The sequence below is a fragment of the Eleginops maclovinus genome, chromosome 3 (assembly GCF_036324505.1).
Source record: "Eleginops maclovinus isolate JMC-PN-2008 ecotype Puerto Natales chromosome 3, JC_Emac_rtc_rv5, whole genome shotgun sequence".
Classification (NCBI taxonomy): Eukaryota; Metazoa; Chordata; class Actinopteri; order Perciformes; family Eleginopidae; genus Eleginops; species Eleginops maclovinus.
The window spans coordinates 15,394,926-15,413,701 of NC_086351.1; the positions used below are offsets into that span (position 1 = coordinate 15,394,926).

Sequence of the window (18,776 nt, forward strand, 5' to 3'; positions counted from 1 at the left end):
CAGTTACTTTTAGGTTGAAGGTCCATGTTGGAGCTCAAGCAACCTCTAGCTGAAGAGATGTTTATATAACATGTATGTCATAATACTGCCACAATTACCACTTTCTTTACAAGCCAGGCCCATCAGTGCATTCTTACCTTTGATCATGTGGGGTCCTAGCAATAAGTGTGGTTTGGCCTCCAAAACAGGTTTTAGACCTGTAATGTGAACTGTGGTCAAGTTAATATTTAAATGATCACATATGGTGTTTGTACAATAATAATATATATTGTCCAAACATGTTATCAAGTAAAACTTTCAACATTCAAACATACAGTACAGCAGTTAACGTACAGTACTTAATTAAATGCATTGAATGTTAACGTTTATTGGTAAGGATTTAGAATATAATAAATGCAATTGACTGTATTCAATTGATGGGTTATATTTAATTTGTTGTCAGTTGTTTGGTAACTTTTAGTTAATAAAGTCACAGATGCTTTTTTGTAGTCATTTTTGTGAGAGCTCTACAGTTTGACCAGATCACTGCAGGCCTACTATTGCAATGCAAAACATTTCAATACAACAAAATACCTATCTGATGAGGTAATGTATTAATATTTGTTTTAAACAAATTAAACATTTGCTTCAGGTCAACAATGCACTTGACATGTTCTATGGTAAAAATCAGACACATTGAAAAATGAAAAGTATTAATGTTGTAATAAACATGCTCTGAATAAAATTAAAAAGGAATCAATGTCAATGTTCATGTTTACCTCATTCAGCTTTTTTGTCTTTGTCTTTAGCTGTTATCTGAGATTCTTTGATGGTAAAAAATAACAGAGATACATAGGCCTACCTCTTGAATTGTGTTCAAGACAGACAGACAATTGTGAGTGTATTGTACACTTAATATAAATCGCTTTGGATAAAAACATCAGCCAAATGAAATGTAATATGTAATGTTATACACACTTGTTTAGCAAATAATGTTGATAATAATCAAATAATTGAAATTAAGCATTCATATAGGGTCCAAAAGAAGAAGGTTCTGCAATTTATGCCCTAAAATAATCTTGTCACTCTGAATTTAGTTAAGAAAGGGTGCCTATCACCATGGGCTGAAAATATCCCTCCAGCCCTGTCTCGTCAGCACAATCGGTCGCTTGCGCCACTTAGCGTGCTGTCAGTGAACACACAAGGCGTGACAGATGACGCTGCCTGTTTACAACTGCCAATGAACACGTGGCGCGCAATATATTAAGATATCATTGGCCGGTTCGGCTGTAATGTGGGTGGGAACTCATCTCTGAACAGCCAATAGACTCTGACATGTAGATTCTGTTTAAAAATTTCCCGGGAAATCTGAGTTTCGCGGGAGGGCTCTTGAGCGCGTAAACCGTATCCCTTCATTCATCGGGCCGTTTCCTGAAGCCATTTCTAGACGGGGGAACCGAGAGTTGCGCTACTTTTTAATCCGTTGCATCTGCCTTAATGCACTTTCTTAAGGAAAAATACTTTACAGAAGTCGATCAATCAGACTTTCATCTTTACTTCGGTCTGATTATTTTTGTAACTATTGCGGAGGATTAGCAGCTATACGGGCTTGAAAGTACAGAGACAAGAAAGGGGTTACCCCGAATACGCAAGATGAGAAGAGGGATCTCCTCGGCTTCGGACAAAGTGATTTTAGCGGGGGTCGGGGGCTCTCATTTGGACAATAATATAATTTTAACAACTCTTACGGATCGTTTAAACCCCAGTCAAACCAACGCTACCTATATCCAAATAATAACCACCCCACCGCCTTGCAACGTTACACAGACATCAAATGTGTGTTTATCGGAACCTTCGATAAACAACATTTACACAACTCCACAACAAGCTGCAGCAAACGGAGCAGGACAACGACCCGCTCTGGGAAGACCGCCGGTAATAATCTATACAGCTCGTTTTAACATAAGGCTTGCTACAACTAGCCACAAACACGACAAAATGTTAGCTTGCTAGGCTAGCCGAGCTTGTTGTTCGGGCAGCTAACATTAGCTGCTTAGCCAGAGCATTGCCTTAACCTAGCGAGGTGGCTAACTAACTACCGCTAGCTAAGTTGCCCAAGTGGGTTAGTTATGTGGTATGTTGAATGTTTTAAAGCACACGTCGAGTTTAAGTTTGTTATACATTTACAGAAACGTTTACAAGTCGTCCTATAGCGTGCTATGCTAACTTCATGGTGCTTTAGAGTCCGCTTCACCCTTGCAGCCAGATGGAAATATTGGTAGGAGATGAGTAACGTTAGCGATGGCCTAGTTGCTGCAGTTGGTGCCCTAATTTGGGGGTTGGGGGATTGTTGGGCTGCTTGGCTTTTAGTTAGCTAAATGTTAGCTTTCTGACGGGACACGAGGCGCTAAACTTAGAAATAATTGGGATTCAACTTGACTAAAGCTGCAGTTCAACTACTCGATAGACATTTCTCCCAGTCGTCTCTGAAGATGCAAGCCAACTTGGATGAAGCTCTTAAACATGTTAGCTTTCAAGGCTAGTAGCAGTATTGATTATCAAAGGACAACATTACTCGATGTCGGCCTTGACTTGTTTTTGACCAAGTGCTTTATATCCTGCTTTTTGTAAATAAAGTACAACACTATGGTTCTTATTATGCCAAGTAAAGTGAAACTCGAGTTTGTTGCTGCTTTAGAACTGATTGCACATTTCCTGTGTTCTCATTCTGCACAACCCACATTAAATAGTTTCAGCAGCATTCAGGGTGTTGGTTTGTTCCTGGCTATTCATCTTTCATGAACTAAACCAGACTGTATCTCAAGCTTCAGCTATGACCAGGCAAGGGGGTGAGGGGAGCTGCTTGCTGATATAAAATGGCTGACATTTTGACTGTCAACAGAGGGCATATTATTCTTCCTCAGACTTGGACAAGATGAAGTAAAGTATTCAATATTTGGTTAACTATACTTTGACCCAAAATAGGATTGTTAATTGATTACTTCCACATGGGTTTAAGGGGTAAATGCAGTAGAACAGCACCCTGGTACTAGTGAGCTGCTCAGACAGTTGAAACAGGATGGATTATGGCCAACATAAGTCTAAGGGTTCCCTTCATTCAGCTGTGCAGGAATTACCTGGAATATTGAACACAGTCTAAATGATCCTAACCATGGTGTGAACAATGGATTATATCCAGAGACAATAAAGTCTCAAAACTGCATTTTTATTTGGTTTTCCTTAATGGTTTAACAAGGGGCCGGAAATGAGTTGTTTTTCATTTCTTTGACAGGAGCCAAGCTTGTAAAATATTGAATTCAATGGGTTGATTTTGGGGATATCTGCTTTCTGTATTTAAACTTGTATTGGTTTCCTTTGGCATTACTGTGCAGCTATGTGATCATACCCATGTGTATGACTCACACTTGAGCTATTAGGGTTTGTCTTGGCCAATGTGATCAGAAAAGAAGAATTCACAACCACTGGGTTTGTGCAACATCATAAACATAATTTCTCCATGTTACACTTGCATTTTGACAAACATAATGTTGTCTTTTAACTCCTTTATGACAATCTTAGTGACATCTCCTGGGAAATTATAAAGAACTAGTCAAAATAAGAATGACGTTTTGTTGGTTTGAAGGACCAAATGGGACATTACATTGGAATTAGTTTCACAATGAATGTACATGAAGTTACAAACTTATTTTTTCCACACTTTTATTTTTCTCGCACATTTGTTTATTTAACATTTTTAATTGTTGTGATTGCTGGAGATAACTCACTCCATCAGATACAAATAATGACACATTTGGTGTCATACATCATTTTTCTTTTCCATAAAGAGGATATGCCTGCCAAATGACCAAACCTGCCTTATGTGTTGTTAAAATTATAGGCTAAGAGGCGGTTGGCGCTTGATGATTCAGACCACCAGTACCAGTCAGAACCAGCCAGGACTCCTAGAGCCCGAGGAGGGGCCGCGGTGGCCAATGGGGCAAGGCTAAAGACACCCAGAAGTAAGAAACCCTGTCCCGCTGTGTTTGTACAGGTCACCTCAAATGTTATAGCACAATGTTTCAGTGGCATTCTATCACAGAGTTCCATACACAGATCTGTGTCCATGCTGTTTCAGGTCCAACTCAGATTTTCATTGAGCTGAACAAACTGGACCGTGTGATCTGATAGAGGGTTAAATAATCACTTTATTTTCACTCTTAAGAACAGTTTAACCCAGCCCTTGACGAGAGTAATTCCATAGTAAATGTAGGAGTAATAAGCATTAAACATTCATCTCCCAAAAATATTTAGATTATATTTTCTTTAATTAAACACAATACCCACAATCCACTAACTATTTGATTGCTGTGGGCGTAGCAGTAGCATCAACGCTTCATATCTAGGAATACCATCGTTTCATATTTCTTTAGTAAAGCAGTAGTTTTGCCACAACATAACAATTGTCATATTGGTCTTTTTATTTTCCCTGAATAAGAAATGTAGAATGCACACATAAAAACAAATGAAGAAGTTTCTTTGTTTTTTGCGTGTAGTCAGGGTGATGAGTCTTGTGACTGGATGGATTTTTTTTCACATTACGGTCAAACCTCCAAACCGTGCTTGTGCTTCCTCCTTCCAAATAAAACTGTTTATTAGGAAATGTATCGTTTTAATTTCCTTTCAAATGAGTTCAACCTTAATTCTAATGCTGTACTAATTGTACTGTCTCTATTTTTTTTTCTTTTTTTCTACTTTTCCTCCACTATAGCCCCAAAGTCTCCCCCAGAGAAGACTCGGTATGACACCTCTCTGGGCCTGTTGACAAAGAAGTTTGTGGACCTTCTTGCCCAGTCTTCTGATGGCGTCTTGGACCTCAACCTCGCAGCTGAAACTTTACAGGTATTTACATATCCCAACAGAAAAAGATTGGTAGTTATGTAGAGAGAATCTACCTAACAGGTAATGTGTTTCTCCTTAATACTGTTCAATGATGCTGCCAACATTTCTGATGAATTCTAAGCATCAGTACCAAAAGATAAGGCGGGCAAGAAAATGTACCAGGGTTATCTCAAGCCAATATATCCGCTTATAGTGTTTAAAAAAAGTTGTGAAAGGGTTTGTTTAAGGGGTTGTTATTGCTCTATCTAAAGGAGTTACTATGTTCCTTAATCCTTCATTTAGGTACAGAAAAGGCGGCTGTATGACATCACCAATGTACTAGAAGGCATTCACCTCATCAAGAAGAAATCAAAGAACAACATTCAGTGGATGTAAGTGTTCTCACTCTATCTGTTTTGTCTTGTGTTTTTTATTCTTGCATATTTTAACACATTCCTCTTATTTTGGTTTCTCTATGTCTCTCCATCTTTTGCTTTATCTAATTGTTGTGGAGTTGGAAACGTTTACAAGTTCCAGCATTAAATATCCTAAGGTAAACAGGTAGCACAGGCACAGATCTTACAGACATAGTACGGAAGACGAATATCAATTTGTGATGATTAACATGGCTAAAATAAACTGGTGAAACTGAGACTAGTCTACTTTGCCGTGGAGGTGTGTGTGCAAAACTGGACTTTTAATTAGTGCCACAAAAAAATACTGGAAAGTGGAGACATCTTTCAGACCTGAATCAAACTTATTTTAGTCTCAAAAAACTTTGGAGTATCTTGGGTTGATGTGGCAAAAGTGTTACGATAAGTTTTGACGTATAAAGAGGTTTTAAAGTGATCCTCGGCCTGTAGAGCACAGAAAGGCAGATGGCTGCATGCAAACTGTTGCCACATCAAAGTATTAGGAGGCCTGAATGTTCTAGACTCAAGCCTGAAAATGTAATTATACCCTCATTTGTTCAGTAATAACTAAGTGCACATCAGTTTAAGAACAAACATTAAGGCTCTGTGCTTAACACTTTATGCTTACAAATGCATTCAGTTATCAATCCTTCTGTTGCTTTATGATATACTGTTTCTCTGTTTTCTTTTAAATAAGGCCCATATTTTTTCCTGTCTGGGGTATGATGTGGTGCTTAGACTGGGAGTTTGCTAAAATAAAGAAAAAAGTCATAACAAACACTTAACTAAGATAGGTCAGAAGAAAATGTATTGTGTTAAATTTGTCAAAGGATTTTGTGAAAGCTTTAAACAGCCAAAATATTTCAGTGTGCTTTTACAAAACACGATTTTAAATCTGACCTTCTTCCTTGTTGTTATTTCTAGACCACCTTTGCCTTTTTTAAAGAGGATGTTTATAGGTTAAAACAGGGAACCCGGGATATGTTTATCTTTAGAAAAATACAATTCTTTGCATCCGAATTCTATCTTCTGCAGTATCAGCGTACAGATAAAATATTGCAGACCTATTCTAAAACCAATCTCTGGTGTATCCACTCAAATGGTAATTGAAAGAAAAATGTTAGATGCTTTACTTTTTACTGTTCAAGCTGTTGTACCAAATGTTTAAAATCAGTAAGTATGTAGTGAGTAAGATACAGTAATGTCAGGCGAATCAGCACTACATCTCTTTATTTCCTCCTCTTCACTCTTCTCTCCCTCTCTCACAGGGGTTGTAGTCTGTTGGAGGTAGAGGGGGCTCTGAGCCAGAGACAGATCCTAACTTCAGAAGTTTCTGCACTGGCAGAAGAAGAGCAGAGGCTCGAGCAACTCATCCAGAGATGTAGCATGGATATGAGACACATGAGCGACTTGCAAAGCAACCAGAAATATCCTTTTGTTGTTTGTTGACAGGTATTTCAAAAAGTTGTTTAGCTTCTAGTTTTTTTTCTGTGAATAAACCTCCTGTAACTTTCTTCTCATAAATCTGCAGGTAAACCTGGCTTAATTGCTGTTGGTGTGAAGTTGTTTTCAAATCAGTTTAAAAGTATACCAGAGAAGATTCCAACTCTCTTTAGATAACATCTTTGTGAGGTATTAACATGCACTGGCAGTAGAGCATTATTTCTTTAACCTTTTCTCCACATATGCCTATGTAACATACCAAGACATCAAACAGCTGGGAAACCTCAAAGACCAGACTGTTATTGTCGTCAAAGCGCCTACAGACACCAAACTAGAAGTACCAGACCCTGATGAGGTATGTGTACACCAGATGTCTGTCATATTTGTGGCGACTTAACTTCTGCTTCTTTCTCACTTGTCATCTGACCTGTGACTTGTATATATTTCCCTTAACAAGACAGTTAGCCTTTTGGGAAATGGACTTCTAGCCTTACTCAGAATATTAGTATAAATAATTAGGTCTTAGACAGGGTCTGTGACATTCTTATCCGTATTGATATTCTGGTCTGAATGAGTTTAAAACAGTTAGGCAATTGTTAGGAAGGAACAAGTGTTCACGGACCTTTTAGGCCACATCACCTCTATTTCTGTATCATACAATTTATTTTTCTTGACGTAATTCACCATAAACAACCAGGATTATAATCAGCAAGTTATCTATGTTCATCATTTATTTACGGGCCTAGCATTGTTAATGGTTTATGTGGGAATGAGAGGAAATGTTAAGGGGTGAAAGGAGGCTGATTCATGTGTGGAAGATTCCAAGTTTATTTGGGATTTAGGAAAGGGAAACATTTTATGAAACAGAATATTTTATTGTATGTATGTTCGCAAACATTAGTGTGTAATTTCAGAATTTTTCAAAATGACATCTTGGTACTTGTGCTATATAACATTTGTAAAACGTTTCCAAGTTGAGGTCAAACGCAAAAGGCGTAGCTTGTTGAGGTCAATTGTTCATGCTTTCAATGAAACACTCTTCATTTTTGATCCTCTCCAGAGTTTGTCCATCCATCTGACCAGCACAAAGGGTCCTATAGATGTCCTTCTGTGTCCAGATGAGGAAAATGATCCTCTGAGTCCTGTAAAAAACGGCAGCACGGACATCAATGGGAACTCGCCTTTCCTCAAAGTCCTTCAAGGTTTGTCTCAGATACACAGGGACGTGCAGCAGTTTTCTTATGTGAAGAGATTTTATTGATCTTCCTTTTCTCTTTGAAGATAAAGAAACATGGCTCACATTTATATATAATTAAAACGTTTTTACATATTTCTAATCAAGACAGTCTGTAATATTTTGTGAAGGATCCTGTAAAAAAGATTCCTGCCAGAATCTTTTGCAAATACCAATTTGAGACAAGACACATTTTTGTTATGTTTAGCACATAAATCATTTTAAGAAGCTTACTTCATGTTGTCAGTAGCAACATCAGTTCTTGTGGATAATGTAACAGCTGGTGCTAGATGCAACTTTTGGTCTAAGCTGTGAATCACTGGTGCTTGCATTAAGCAAAGAAAATACTCCCTAGTGCAGTATACACCATAATATAAAGAACTTATGGTCACTTGGATATGCAGAGATAATAACTATTTGTCTCCTATCTTCTCACACAGGTCCAACTTGCACGACAAGTTCTTCAATCTCCTCCCTAGCTCCACCTTCTTCTTCCTCGGCAGTCTCGGTCACCACTCTGTCCCCCATCTCGTCCCCTTACACCAGTCTCCTCCAGCAGACAGAAGACCAGATACCAGCGTCCCTGGGGCCTTTCTTAAACCTTGGACCGCCTCTTCTCGACCAGGATGACTACCTTTTGGGTTTGGGAGATGACCAGGGAATCAGCGACTTGTTTGACGCATGTGACTTTGATAAAATGCCCTCTCTTGTTCTGGATGATCTTCTGTGCAGCTAGCATTAGCTCATATCAATTCAGATTAGGTTCATGGAAGTGTGATATAGGATCAGTGAGGGGTTTGATGCCTCTGACTTACTGTGTAGTTAGTGCAAACCCATTCTTAATAGATGGAAAGGAATCATTGAAGCCTTTTTTTCCATCCCAGTGGGGCTAAATGCCATCTTCTGTCATGGTGTAAGGAATAAAAGGCCTTGCATGATTTCTCACGAAGACACAACTGGTCGGAGTTAAGACATATCCCTATTCTATGTCAGCCTCTGTAAGGCCTCCTGTAGCTGGAGGTTGGGGTCAATCTGAAAGCTTGTCTGTTTTATCATGTATAGATGTGGATAAGAGGGATATCCAAATCTCTGTATGGCGTTATGTTCATGTGACTCATCACTGTACAGAGACGGACAAAGACAGGGCAGATCGGAAGGTAAAAATCCTCCCCACCACCTGACATTAACACACATATATCTACAGTGCTCAGGAGTAATGTAAACACAAAAGTTTACTGTTTAAATCTTGAAGGATCCTGCAATAATGAGGATTTAACAAGCCTGCAAAAAGTTGTTTCGGAAAAGAAAGAAAACAAGTTGATCTGTGCATTCCCGCTGATGCATTTTCCTGTAAGGTGTCAATTTTCATCCTGATGTGTTAATGCCATGTGCTGCTGGGCCTAATGGTTGCGTTCTCTTACACCAAGACTCTGTGATTGAAAGCTCATGCTTCTGACTGTTGAGTAAGCATTTTGTGTGTTCAAATGTAAAACATTTTAGAAAGACAAATAAATATAAAAAGAAAACAGCTATTTTGATACACGGCATTCAGAACTACAGTTGTTAAAATACAGTTAGGTTACGCAGGCTCAGCTTTTGGTCACCTGTCTGTTCCTGCTCAGAAACATGTCAGGTTACCTGTTGTGCTATTTGGCCTTAAAGAGGATACAGGGATAATTATAATATCATATTCAAAAAGGATTTAGTAGTACAATTAAGGGACCTTCGTTCTTTTCACCTGGTTTGCCTGTCATCCACTGATCAAGTGGGCAACCTCACTTTGTGATGTTTAACTTTATGACCCCCGTGTTAACAGCACACACTAAAGCCATCATATCTGGGCGATTCGGGGTCAAACATCACTTGATGTACTTGTGCAAGTGTGGCCCATTAGCACACGTGATATGCAAACTTGAATATCATCTCTTACTCATTCTCTTGCTGATGCTTTGGGAAATCAGGACCCAAACATCCACTATCTTGGCTGCTGTTGCTTTTGCCCACCCACCCCATCTTCATCAGCACAAGCTGCCATAGCTGCTTAAGCTAATGCCCCCTCACTCAGACTGTCCCGTAAAATTATACTGTGGTTTGAGCAAATCTGTAAAATTCAACTTTGAACCACTTATTGATGTAGCCTGGCTACTTGATGTGTCTTGGAAGCAGTGCAGGACACAGGATAAGTGTGCATTTGTCTTTTTTAGGTTAAATAATTGATGAATTTTATTAGATTTTAATATTCTCGAAATTGATATGAATGTCGCCTAGACAACACAAGGCTGGATAGCCACTAAATAATTAATGTGATGAAGGGCTTTTTCCCTACATAACCAGGATACAACCACCTTAAGGAAAGAAGAAAAAAGGCCATATCATATTTGATAAATTGAGCAAATTCAGTGCAGCAAGCCAGGCTTGGTAATAGTTTTGTCTAAGGCCACTGAGTATGAACAGAAGTTAATCAAGAAAAGCCATATGGAGTTCTTGGTGAACTAAGAGCTGTCCAGATGTGTTTTTACTTTGGTGTTGTAATGGCATTACTGCTGAATGCTAATAATTTCTTGTCTTTGATCCCTGATAATGCCTAAACACAAACATGTTGTCTAACACCCTGACTTCTAATCCAGAGAAACCTGCGGCTGCAGGTAATGTTGCTGCTGTTAGTGTAAACTCTTTCCTGACCTGACTGATGTGTGCGTGGGAACTTGAGTGTGCAGCATGTGTGAGTTATGTCAAAGATCAAGCTTGCTAGAGTTAGCCTGCCATGTGTAAATTGATGTACAGTTTTCTAAATTTTTCAGTGCACAAGGTACTGTTGGCTACCTCTCACTTAATGTTGAACAATAGTAATAGGGCATAGAGGTATGCCATGGTGTGTATGAGTCTTTGAATACCCTTTTGTCATAAAAATTACCCTTGTATAATTTAGATGTGATGTGGAATAACATCGGATTTTTCTCTTTTGATGTTTGATTTCACTCATACCCTTATTATATTGAGTATGCCTTAGCTCTTTAACCGGTCTCATGCTGTCGCATCCTAAATTTGAATCTTTGGGTGCTCATGTGATGGGTGGAATTGAACAAATTGCAGTATTGCAATATATATTTTTTCCCCATAAGTTATTTAATTTGAATTTGTTTCTTTTTCTGTTTGTAAAATCCAGAGCATCCCTAAAGTAGTACATATTCAGTAATGCATACATGCAGTCATTCTTTCACGGTTGGCCTATCTGCGCTTTACTGGCCATTAGGAGACATTGCAATGGCTTCATACTGTTCATCACTGAACCAGGATCAGTGACTTGTGTCCTCTGCTCAAGTGTCAGGGGGTTTTTGCTTCTGTGACACCGTGTGTCCGTTTTATTTTTGGAAGGATGTAAGGGAGTCTGTCCCCCTTTTTTTTGCTAATTTTTCTTGTTGTGGAAATTGTCGAAGCTTGTTGAAACAGCTTTTTGACTTTGTTAAATCAAAACCCAATCCTTAACCTGAACTTTACCTATTCAGTTGGAGAAAATACAGTTTCTTAGTAAGCATCATTTTGATAGATATTGCTGCTACTATAAATGAATGTAATGTTTGACTTAAATGCACACAAATGCTCTGATTGACAGAACAGTTTCCCTATAGACATATTTATATCATTGCATTTTATGTGTTTAAGGACAAATCAAGCTCAATGTTTTTCCCCCATTTCCCTGACCACAGTTGTACTATTTTCAATGACATTTACATGAGTAATTATGTTTTCCTTCATCCATTTCAAGCGACCAGAATCTGGTCCCAATGTTTTATCCACTTTTACATGATGGAAACAGGATTTTTGGAAAGATTGTACCTTTCCATGGGTTTCTGATGGAATGTTAAAGATTTTAATGCACCGCTTAAGCTAATGTCATTGCCAGTGATTCTGAAAAATGTATTATGGGGGGCTTAAAATGACAGCTTCTTAATTTCTAATGTGTGATTCTGATGTGTGATTTGACCTTCCTGAAAGATATCATTTGGCTTAATGTGGTGTTAACTGTAGTGAAGATTGAAACAGCACTGTTCTTGCTATTTTCCTAGGGTTATTCTTAGGCTGTTACCAAAAACAATATACTGATGGGTAAATATTCTGTAAAGGTTATGTGAGAAGTTAACTATTTTATAGGAAAAAAAATGACTGTAGAATTATGATATTGCTGCCTGTTTCCACTAATTACAGAAAAAAGCTGTAATATCACAACACAATTTGAATGCATGGGTGAGTATCGTGTGCTGTTGAATGTTTAAAGGTAAACAAATTAGCTGTTTTTGATGTATGTTATTCAGTTATACAAGTTTTGTTAACATCTGTTAAATGATAAAGTTGAGTTGTATTGGTTTGTGGGGAGGAATACATGGAATTGTTTTTTTGTACTCTGGGTGTTTGTAATTGAACATTTGAATAAAGGCAATATGAACATTAAAAAGGTGGTTTGTTTATTATGTCTTGCTTGGTTCTAGAGACTGCTTAGCTTGGGGGCCATTATGAGACACTGGCGCTTATGACTTGTAGCCACAATGCACCATGTTTTTTTTTTGTTGTTACTTTTTTAAACTAAAGCTCAACGAGTAGAACAAGTAGTGGAGTAATCGGGGATATACACAAACATATGGAACAGCCAACCTGCTGTATAATATTAACCAGCTGGTCCAGGGGAATCTGGCACATTCTAATGCCACTATCCCATACACTGATCTTAATTATTCCATACATATTGAGTTTGATTAAAGATTTGTTCACGTAATGATTAGGGAGATATTGTAAAGGACAATCAGGATTCTTACATTTCGTAAAAAACTTCATATCAGAACTTTTGTGATTTATAATTATTCAAACCTTATTTGCACAATCATTCTATACTCTCATTAAAATATATATATATATATATATATATATATATATATACATACACATCCTCCGACATTAGTTTGCATATAAAAATAGGCAAATATTTCCTGTTTAGTAAATATTTGCAACATCTTGGCTATGCTGTAAAACACACACAGTAAATTTAAATTAATTCTATCCTTCATTGATTGATACATTGATTTATTTATTTAGTATAACTTTTAGCCTTGAGGGATGACTGCACTGTAGTAGAAAGTTAACACAGGGGAAATATCCCTCTGATATTATATTGGCTTCTTGAACTTAAATTATTAGTAGCCAGTTAAAAAGGCACAACATAAAAGAAAATATATATTTTTATTTTTTTTATACATCTGTATATGTATAAACAGAAAATAATATGTGCATACATATATAATTTTACAATTTAACCATACCAGTGTTCCCTATAACATGCTATAATAAGACCAAAACCACAAGACCAAATGCACTATGTTAACAATGTCCCATTCTGTAAAATTCACACGTGTCTAGTTTGTCCCTCTACACTCACCGTTGCTACGCAAAAGTATGGCGGTCTGAGAGTTGTGACAACTGTTTTGATGGTGTAAATGATACTATTCTCCATTTCTACAACATCTTATCCTCGCACTTTGAATATATTTTAACTCATAACAACATTGCGACATAGGTAAGATATCTATATTGCATCTCAAAGGGTCTGGCTGTCCAGCATAAGGGCACGTGGGTAGTGGCTAGCTAATAGGAGAGGCTAAGCTAACAGCTAGCTTGTCCATGTTACACTACACATCGGACCACAGGTTGCTAGGTGTCTGTCAAATAATATTTTTTCACACGTGTTTATCATTTGTATCGACCAACGTTAATCACCTACCCTGCGCATGCGGTTGGGTTACAGTGAAAGGTCAGAAGAAAATAAAACATTCAGCATCAGCTGGGTAGGTAGCTCATTACGTAGTTATTACTTTCCTTCATTTGATGAGTAGTCATAAGATGCATGATTCATTCTGTTAACGTTACCTATAATGCTGTTACTTTTTATGTAATGTCGACTCTAGCTGCGAGGATAAGGGATTTAATACTAGCTAACTGATAAGGTAGTTGGTTAGAAAAGCCACATTCAGTTTATACGACTAAGTAAGGGAGTAGCTCGTGTTTTCTTTTGGTTTTTAAGTGATTTTTGCTTCATTTTGTCATGTCTTGTAAGTCTTAATGTTATATATCTGACGTATCGGGGCTGTTTGACTTAGCATCTACTAGCGAGCTAATATTGTTTTTTTAACAACTGCCATTCATGCTTGGTTGTTTTTTTCTGCTGCATATTTTCAATGAATCTATAATATACATAATGAAACGTGTTTGCACCAGCGAGTAAGCAAAGTTAGTTATAACAATAAGCGTTGAAATAGTCAAAACTATGAACTGGTAAAACCGTTTGAGCTCCTTGCTCCATTTAATCGACAGCTCCTCAGTTTGGATGAGTTGGGCTACCTCACGTGTGCGTCAGTGGACACGGGCTCTGCTTTAATAATCATGAGGATGCTATATATAAATACATATTGTACATTAAATACAGTTTAAGGAAACATTTCAATAACGGAATGTAATGCATTTTTCATTTTAATTCCAAATTACTCCTAAAATCGTCAGTGTTCCATAACGTTATATGGAGCTTTGATAAATGATTAAACTATTTATAAAATGCCTGAAACCTGCTAGTTTCATCTTGGTAAATAATAAAATGTTTTTATTTCTAATGTTACATTTAATAAATGGTCAGAAAACATACTTTAGTCTTCAGAAAACGGTGGGCATTTTTCACATTTTACTGATGTTAGTGACTGAATTACCAATTCATTAATTGAGAATAATAATTGTAAGATTACTAGAAAACACAAATAATTGTTATTATTCAGCCATACACACACATCAATGTTGCTATAATATATTCAATTTAATGCTGCTCCTTGTAAGTCTATACCTTTTTTAACATGCATGCTTAACTTCGTTGTTAATGGTAAATGGACTGTATTTATTTAGTGCTTTATCCCGTCTTTACGACCCCTTAAAGCGCCTACCACTCTACAAGTCATACAGAGCAATGTACCATGTTGACTGCAAGGCTAGGATTGATCCCACAACCTTTCGATCGAAACCGCACTACCTCACAGCCACAGTCGCCTCTTCTGCAATTAAATTGGCCAATCACATCTGCTCACAGGTCTCAACCATATGAGAGACAGTTTCGAGAATAATGCTGTGCTCACTATGTATATCTGATTTTCAGAGCATCATGCCGTCCGCCTGTGACTCGCTGATTGACGACATTGAGGACATGGTGTCCTCTAGCGACCCCACACCTCTTGAGAGACAGTCTGCTAGAAAGAGCATCATGCCGAGGTCCAGGAAGAAAAAAGAACCTCTGAACCAGGAGGAGCTGCAAACTGACAGGTGTGTGAAATGTTTGATGTAGTGGCACAGTAGTTCAGGGTGTGACCCTAGTGAGATATTTGGCAGTTTACAGTTGATTTTAGGCTGATAATGGGGAAGTAAATGCTTAATTCCCTAATAACAACTACTATTAACTGCAGGTTTAAAAATGTTCAGGTGATCAAATGGATTGTGGTACATGTTGAATATATGTTTAACATAATGTTTAAATAATGTCTTCTTCACGCTGAATACAAACTGGAAAAAATGTCATGTAATAGAGCGCCCCAGGGATGACGTATTTTTGCAGGCCGACCCGGAAGTAAGCTGCGCGTGGGTTCCCTCGACAAAAAAGCAATGCAATTTTTCCATAGGCTTTTGGAATATTGTAAACAATAAGGAAAACAAACATTTTGCTTTTGTGACATTAAAAACTCTTTAGCAACTTCGAACTCAGCGTCAATTATAGTCGATTGTGACAGATCGAGAATATGCTTCACAGCTGGTAGGAGGGGCATCAATGACCGCTAGGGGGGGCACGGCCCTCGAATGCCCCCCCTTAGCGCCGGCACTGCGAGGGAACCAGAAGTTGTAAAATGCTAACTTACTTCCTTGTTTTAGGACTTGTTCCTGTGGCATTCTATTATAGCTTAATTATATATATTTTTTTACAAGGAAAGGAAAAAGACATTAACTTTGCTTTTCCACCAAAAGTCTGGTTCACTTGGTCCATAAAGGAAAAATACTTCATATTATCTTTCAGTCATATGGACTGACTCCTAAGTCATTAGTTAGTTATGGTGACTGTCAAAATTACATGATCAGGGCGTCATGGATCTGTTGGTAAAAAACAATCCATTAACTCATACAGCACTTTGCTGATCCTTGATATTCTTTGGTGACACAGAGACGGCATGAGGAAATAATAGATTTATCTTATTCGGTGAGAGTTGCCACAGGAGCTTACATGTCATAAATAATGATTGACAGGTAAGAGAAGAAGAAGAAGAAAGAGAGGCATCTGTTAGAGTTATTACAGAGGAAAAACATTTTTTCACACAATATCTTTTTGACTTATTTTCTCTTTCTCATGTATCAGGTGAAATCTTTCATATAATATTATACATATTATTACAAATGGACCACTCCAGATCCTGCTTGGAAGCAGTCTGTCTGCTTGTTTAGTCTGAGTCTGGTGTTTGCGCACTAACCTAAATAAAAGAGGTTAGGTGTGAAAGCGCCCTTACAGTCTGTCCCTTTAAACTGAGAATACAGTTTTTGTTAATGTGATTGCAGATTTGTGACACAACATTTGGTTAAGATATACAGTAGATTATTATTTTTTGATTCCCACAAATCGTATATGATTTAAAAAAACATTGTTATTCATGTTTCAGTTTAATCCCTGGCACCCAAAAAATCTGGATGAAAACATGGGGCTGCAGTCATAACAACTCAGATGGAGAGTACATGGCCGGACAGTTAGCTGCCAGCGGATACAAGATGACAGGTAAGAGATCATTTTCATTGTTTTTTTCAAGGTTTCAAGGTTTCAAGGTTTTATTGGTCATATGCACAGCATATACAACGTATATGTTGGCAATGTTGTCATGGTTTATAATGAGTCCGTTGACTAGGGTAGTAGGGCATTTATAGAGTGCAGATGTTCCCCATTGCAGTTTCCATAATTGTTTTATTTGCCCTTTGATTTAGATCGTCTTTTATGTATTAGGTTTTTCATTGGTACAATATCGCACCAGTACTTTTTGCTTATCCTGTTGTGACCTACAGACAATTACCTAACTGAAAATATTACATCCTTTGCGGAGGTAATTACAATAATTGTAATATGCTACTTTAGATATAGAATAATAGTTACAAACTTCTTATACTACGAATGGTGGATGTGTTTTAGTCAGATGGATTGAGGGTATCCAAATGAATGAACATCTGCAATCGTAGTACCCTTATTAAACACAAGGGGGCAGTCTTGCTCTCTAAGTAAATTACCTTGTGTGTTATTCCAGGGGGATAATTTGTAATACGATTCTCTGTAACTCAGTTACAAAATATTTTACCCAAAATGATGGGGTGTTTTGTTTTTAAGAAATCACAAACATCGCCAGACATTCCGACACCAGAGAAACAATTGTGCAGGTAGAATAGTAACTCAGTAAGCCTGTATTGGTTAAGAGGGCTGCAGAAACAGATTCTCGATTGAGAGCTGCAGGCTCGGAGAAAAGAAAAGAAAAAGACACAAGTGCTGGCAGGCCAAAGCAACAGAAGGTAACTTTCTCTCGGTCTGCTTGAACCCCGAGAAGTTCAGAGACTCGTGGCGGAGTGTTGACGATATGCAGCCTCTGTGAACTGTGGAATCAAATCCTCGTTAACACAGCAATGAGAAGGTGAGCTAACGTTGCCTATAGAGACTTGTTCATATACAGCAGGTCACTGGGCCATGCTGAGGCTCCACTAACATGTTATTAATAACAAACAGCGACATAATGTTACCGGTATCAAATATTATTTAGCCCACTTAAACGGAGCATGAGTTTAATTTCTAGCTCTTTTCCTAAATTTCAGCATGTTCTGCCAGATAGATGGATAGCTTTAATTAATGAGCTGCAATAAACTACATTTTAGCATTTAAAGCCATACTTTTGCGGTTATTTTGGTGAAAGTAACTCAAAGTAACGCAAAAGTAGTGTAACGCATTACTTATCAGAGACAGTAATATTGTAATGTAACTTATTACTTTAAAAATACAGTAATATGTACTATATAACATTTTGGAAGTAACTTGCCCAACACCGCTGAGGAGTGACTTGCTGATGTGGGCTCATTTGAGAAAGGGCAGTAGAAAACAACAAGGGAACATTGTGACTGCATGCCACTACAGCTGGTTACCATGTAAACAGTTTCTTGTTTCTCTGTCTGTCTGTGTGTGGATTTTTTGTTGATAGACAAAATACAGAATACCTTTATTCGTCCCACAGAGGGGAAATGTACAAGTACCAGTGATCGAGTGGTGATATTAACCACTCCGGCGCTTCTCTCACCATGCGGTCTCAACAGCCATAGGGGGACATTAATCACACACTTCAAAAATGCAGATGTACTCACACGCGCACACACAATTTACATAAGCCAACAGCTTTCCCTCCCGTTTAGACCTTTGAGCTCTCCTTTTGCCTCCTTTTGTTGTTTTAACAGTTTTCCCTGTCCCTTAAGATACAAACTATATCTTGACACAGTAGCAGATTGTGTGTCCATTCTTATATTTAGTGTGCTTATAGTCTTCCTTTAGATCCATTTAGCATTCAGTGGAATGGTCAGGTGGCCATTGTCTTCCAGAAAGAGATCCTGTTCTAAACCTTTTTATTATTTAGAAAGCTGTTTTGTTTTCCACTTGGATTGTTTGTTCCCAAATCTGTTTTCAGTACATAGCTAATCTTGTTGTTTGAAGGTATTCAGCAGATTAAAATGCATTTCAAGATGATGTG

General features: G+C 37.8%; 2 protein-coding genes across 3 annotated transcripts in view; both read left to right on the top strand.

Moving 5' to 3' along the window:
* Positions 1-1,355: 1,355 nt before the first annotated feature.
* On the top strand, positions 1,356-9,475 carry LOC134862152 (transcription factor E2F3-like). The gene is made up of 8 exons (XM_063879890.1): positions 1,356-1,914; positions 3,878-3,998; positions 4,748-4,878; positions 5,161-5,249; positions 6,539-6,697; positions 6,954-7,068; positions 7,774-7,915; positions 8,388-9,475. Exons 1-8 carry the CDS (start codon positions 1,633-1,635, stop codon positions 8,681-8,683), a joined length of 1,335 nt encoding a protein of 444 aa, XP_063735960.1. The 5' UTR covers positions 1,356-1,632; the 3' UTR covers positions 8,684-9,475.
* Positions 9,476-13,361: 3,886 nt separating this feature from the next.
* Positions 13,362-18,776, top strand: part of cdkal1 (CDK5 regulatory subunit associated protein 1-like 1) — a 202,282-nt gene continuing 196,867 nt past the window's right edge. Inside the window, exons 1-3 of one of the 2 annotated variants that reach the window (XM_063880271.1) lie at positions 13,362-13,513; positions 15,131-15,294; positions 16,671-16,783. In XM_063880271.1, the coding sequence (XP_063736341.1) occupies positions 15,137-15,294; positions 16,671-16,783 (271 nt within the window). In that variant the 5' untranslated portion in view covers positions 13,362-13,513; positions 15,131-15,136. Of the gene's footprint in view, positions 13,514-13,620; positions 13,782-15,130; positions 15,295-16,670; positions 16,784-18,776 lie in introns of those variants that run through there. The other variant, XM_063880270.1, reaches the window with a different exon arrangement.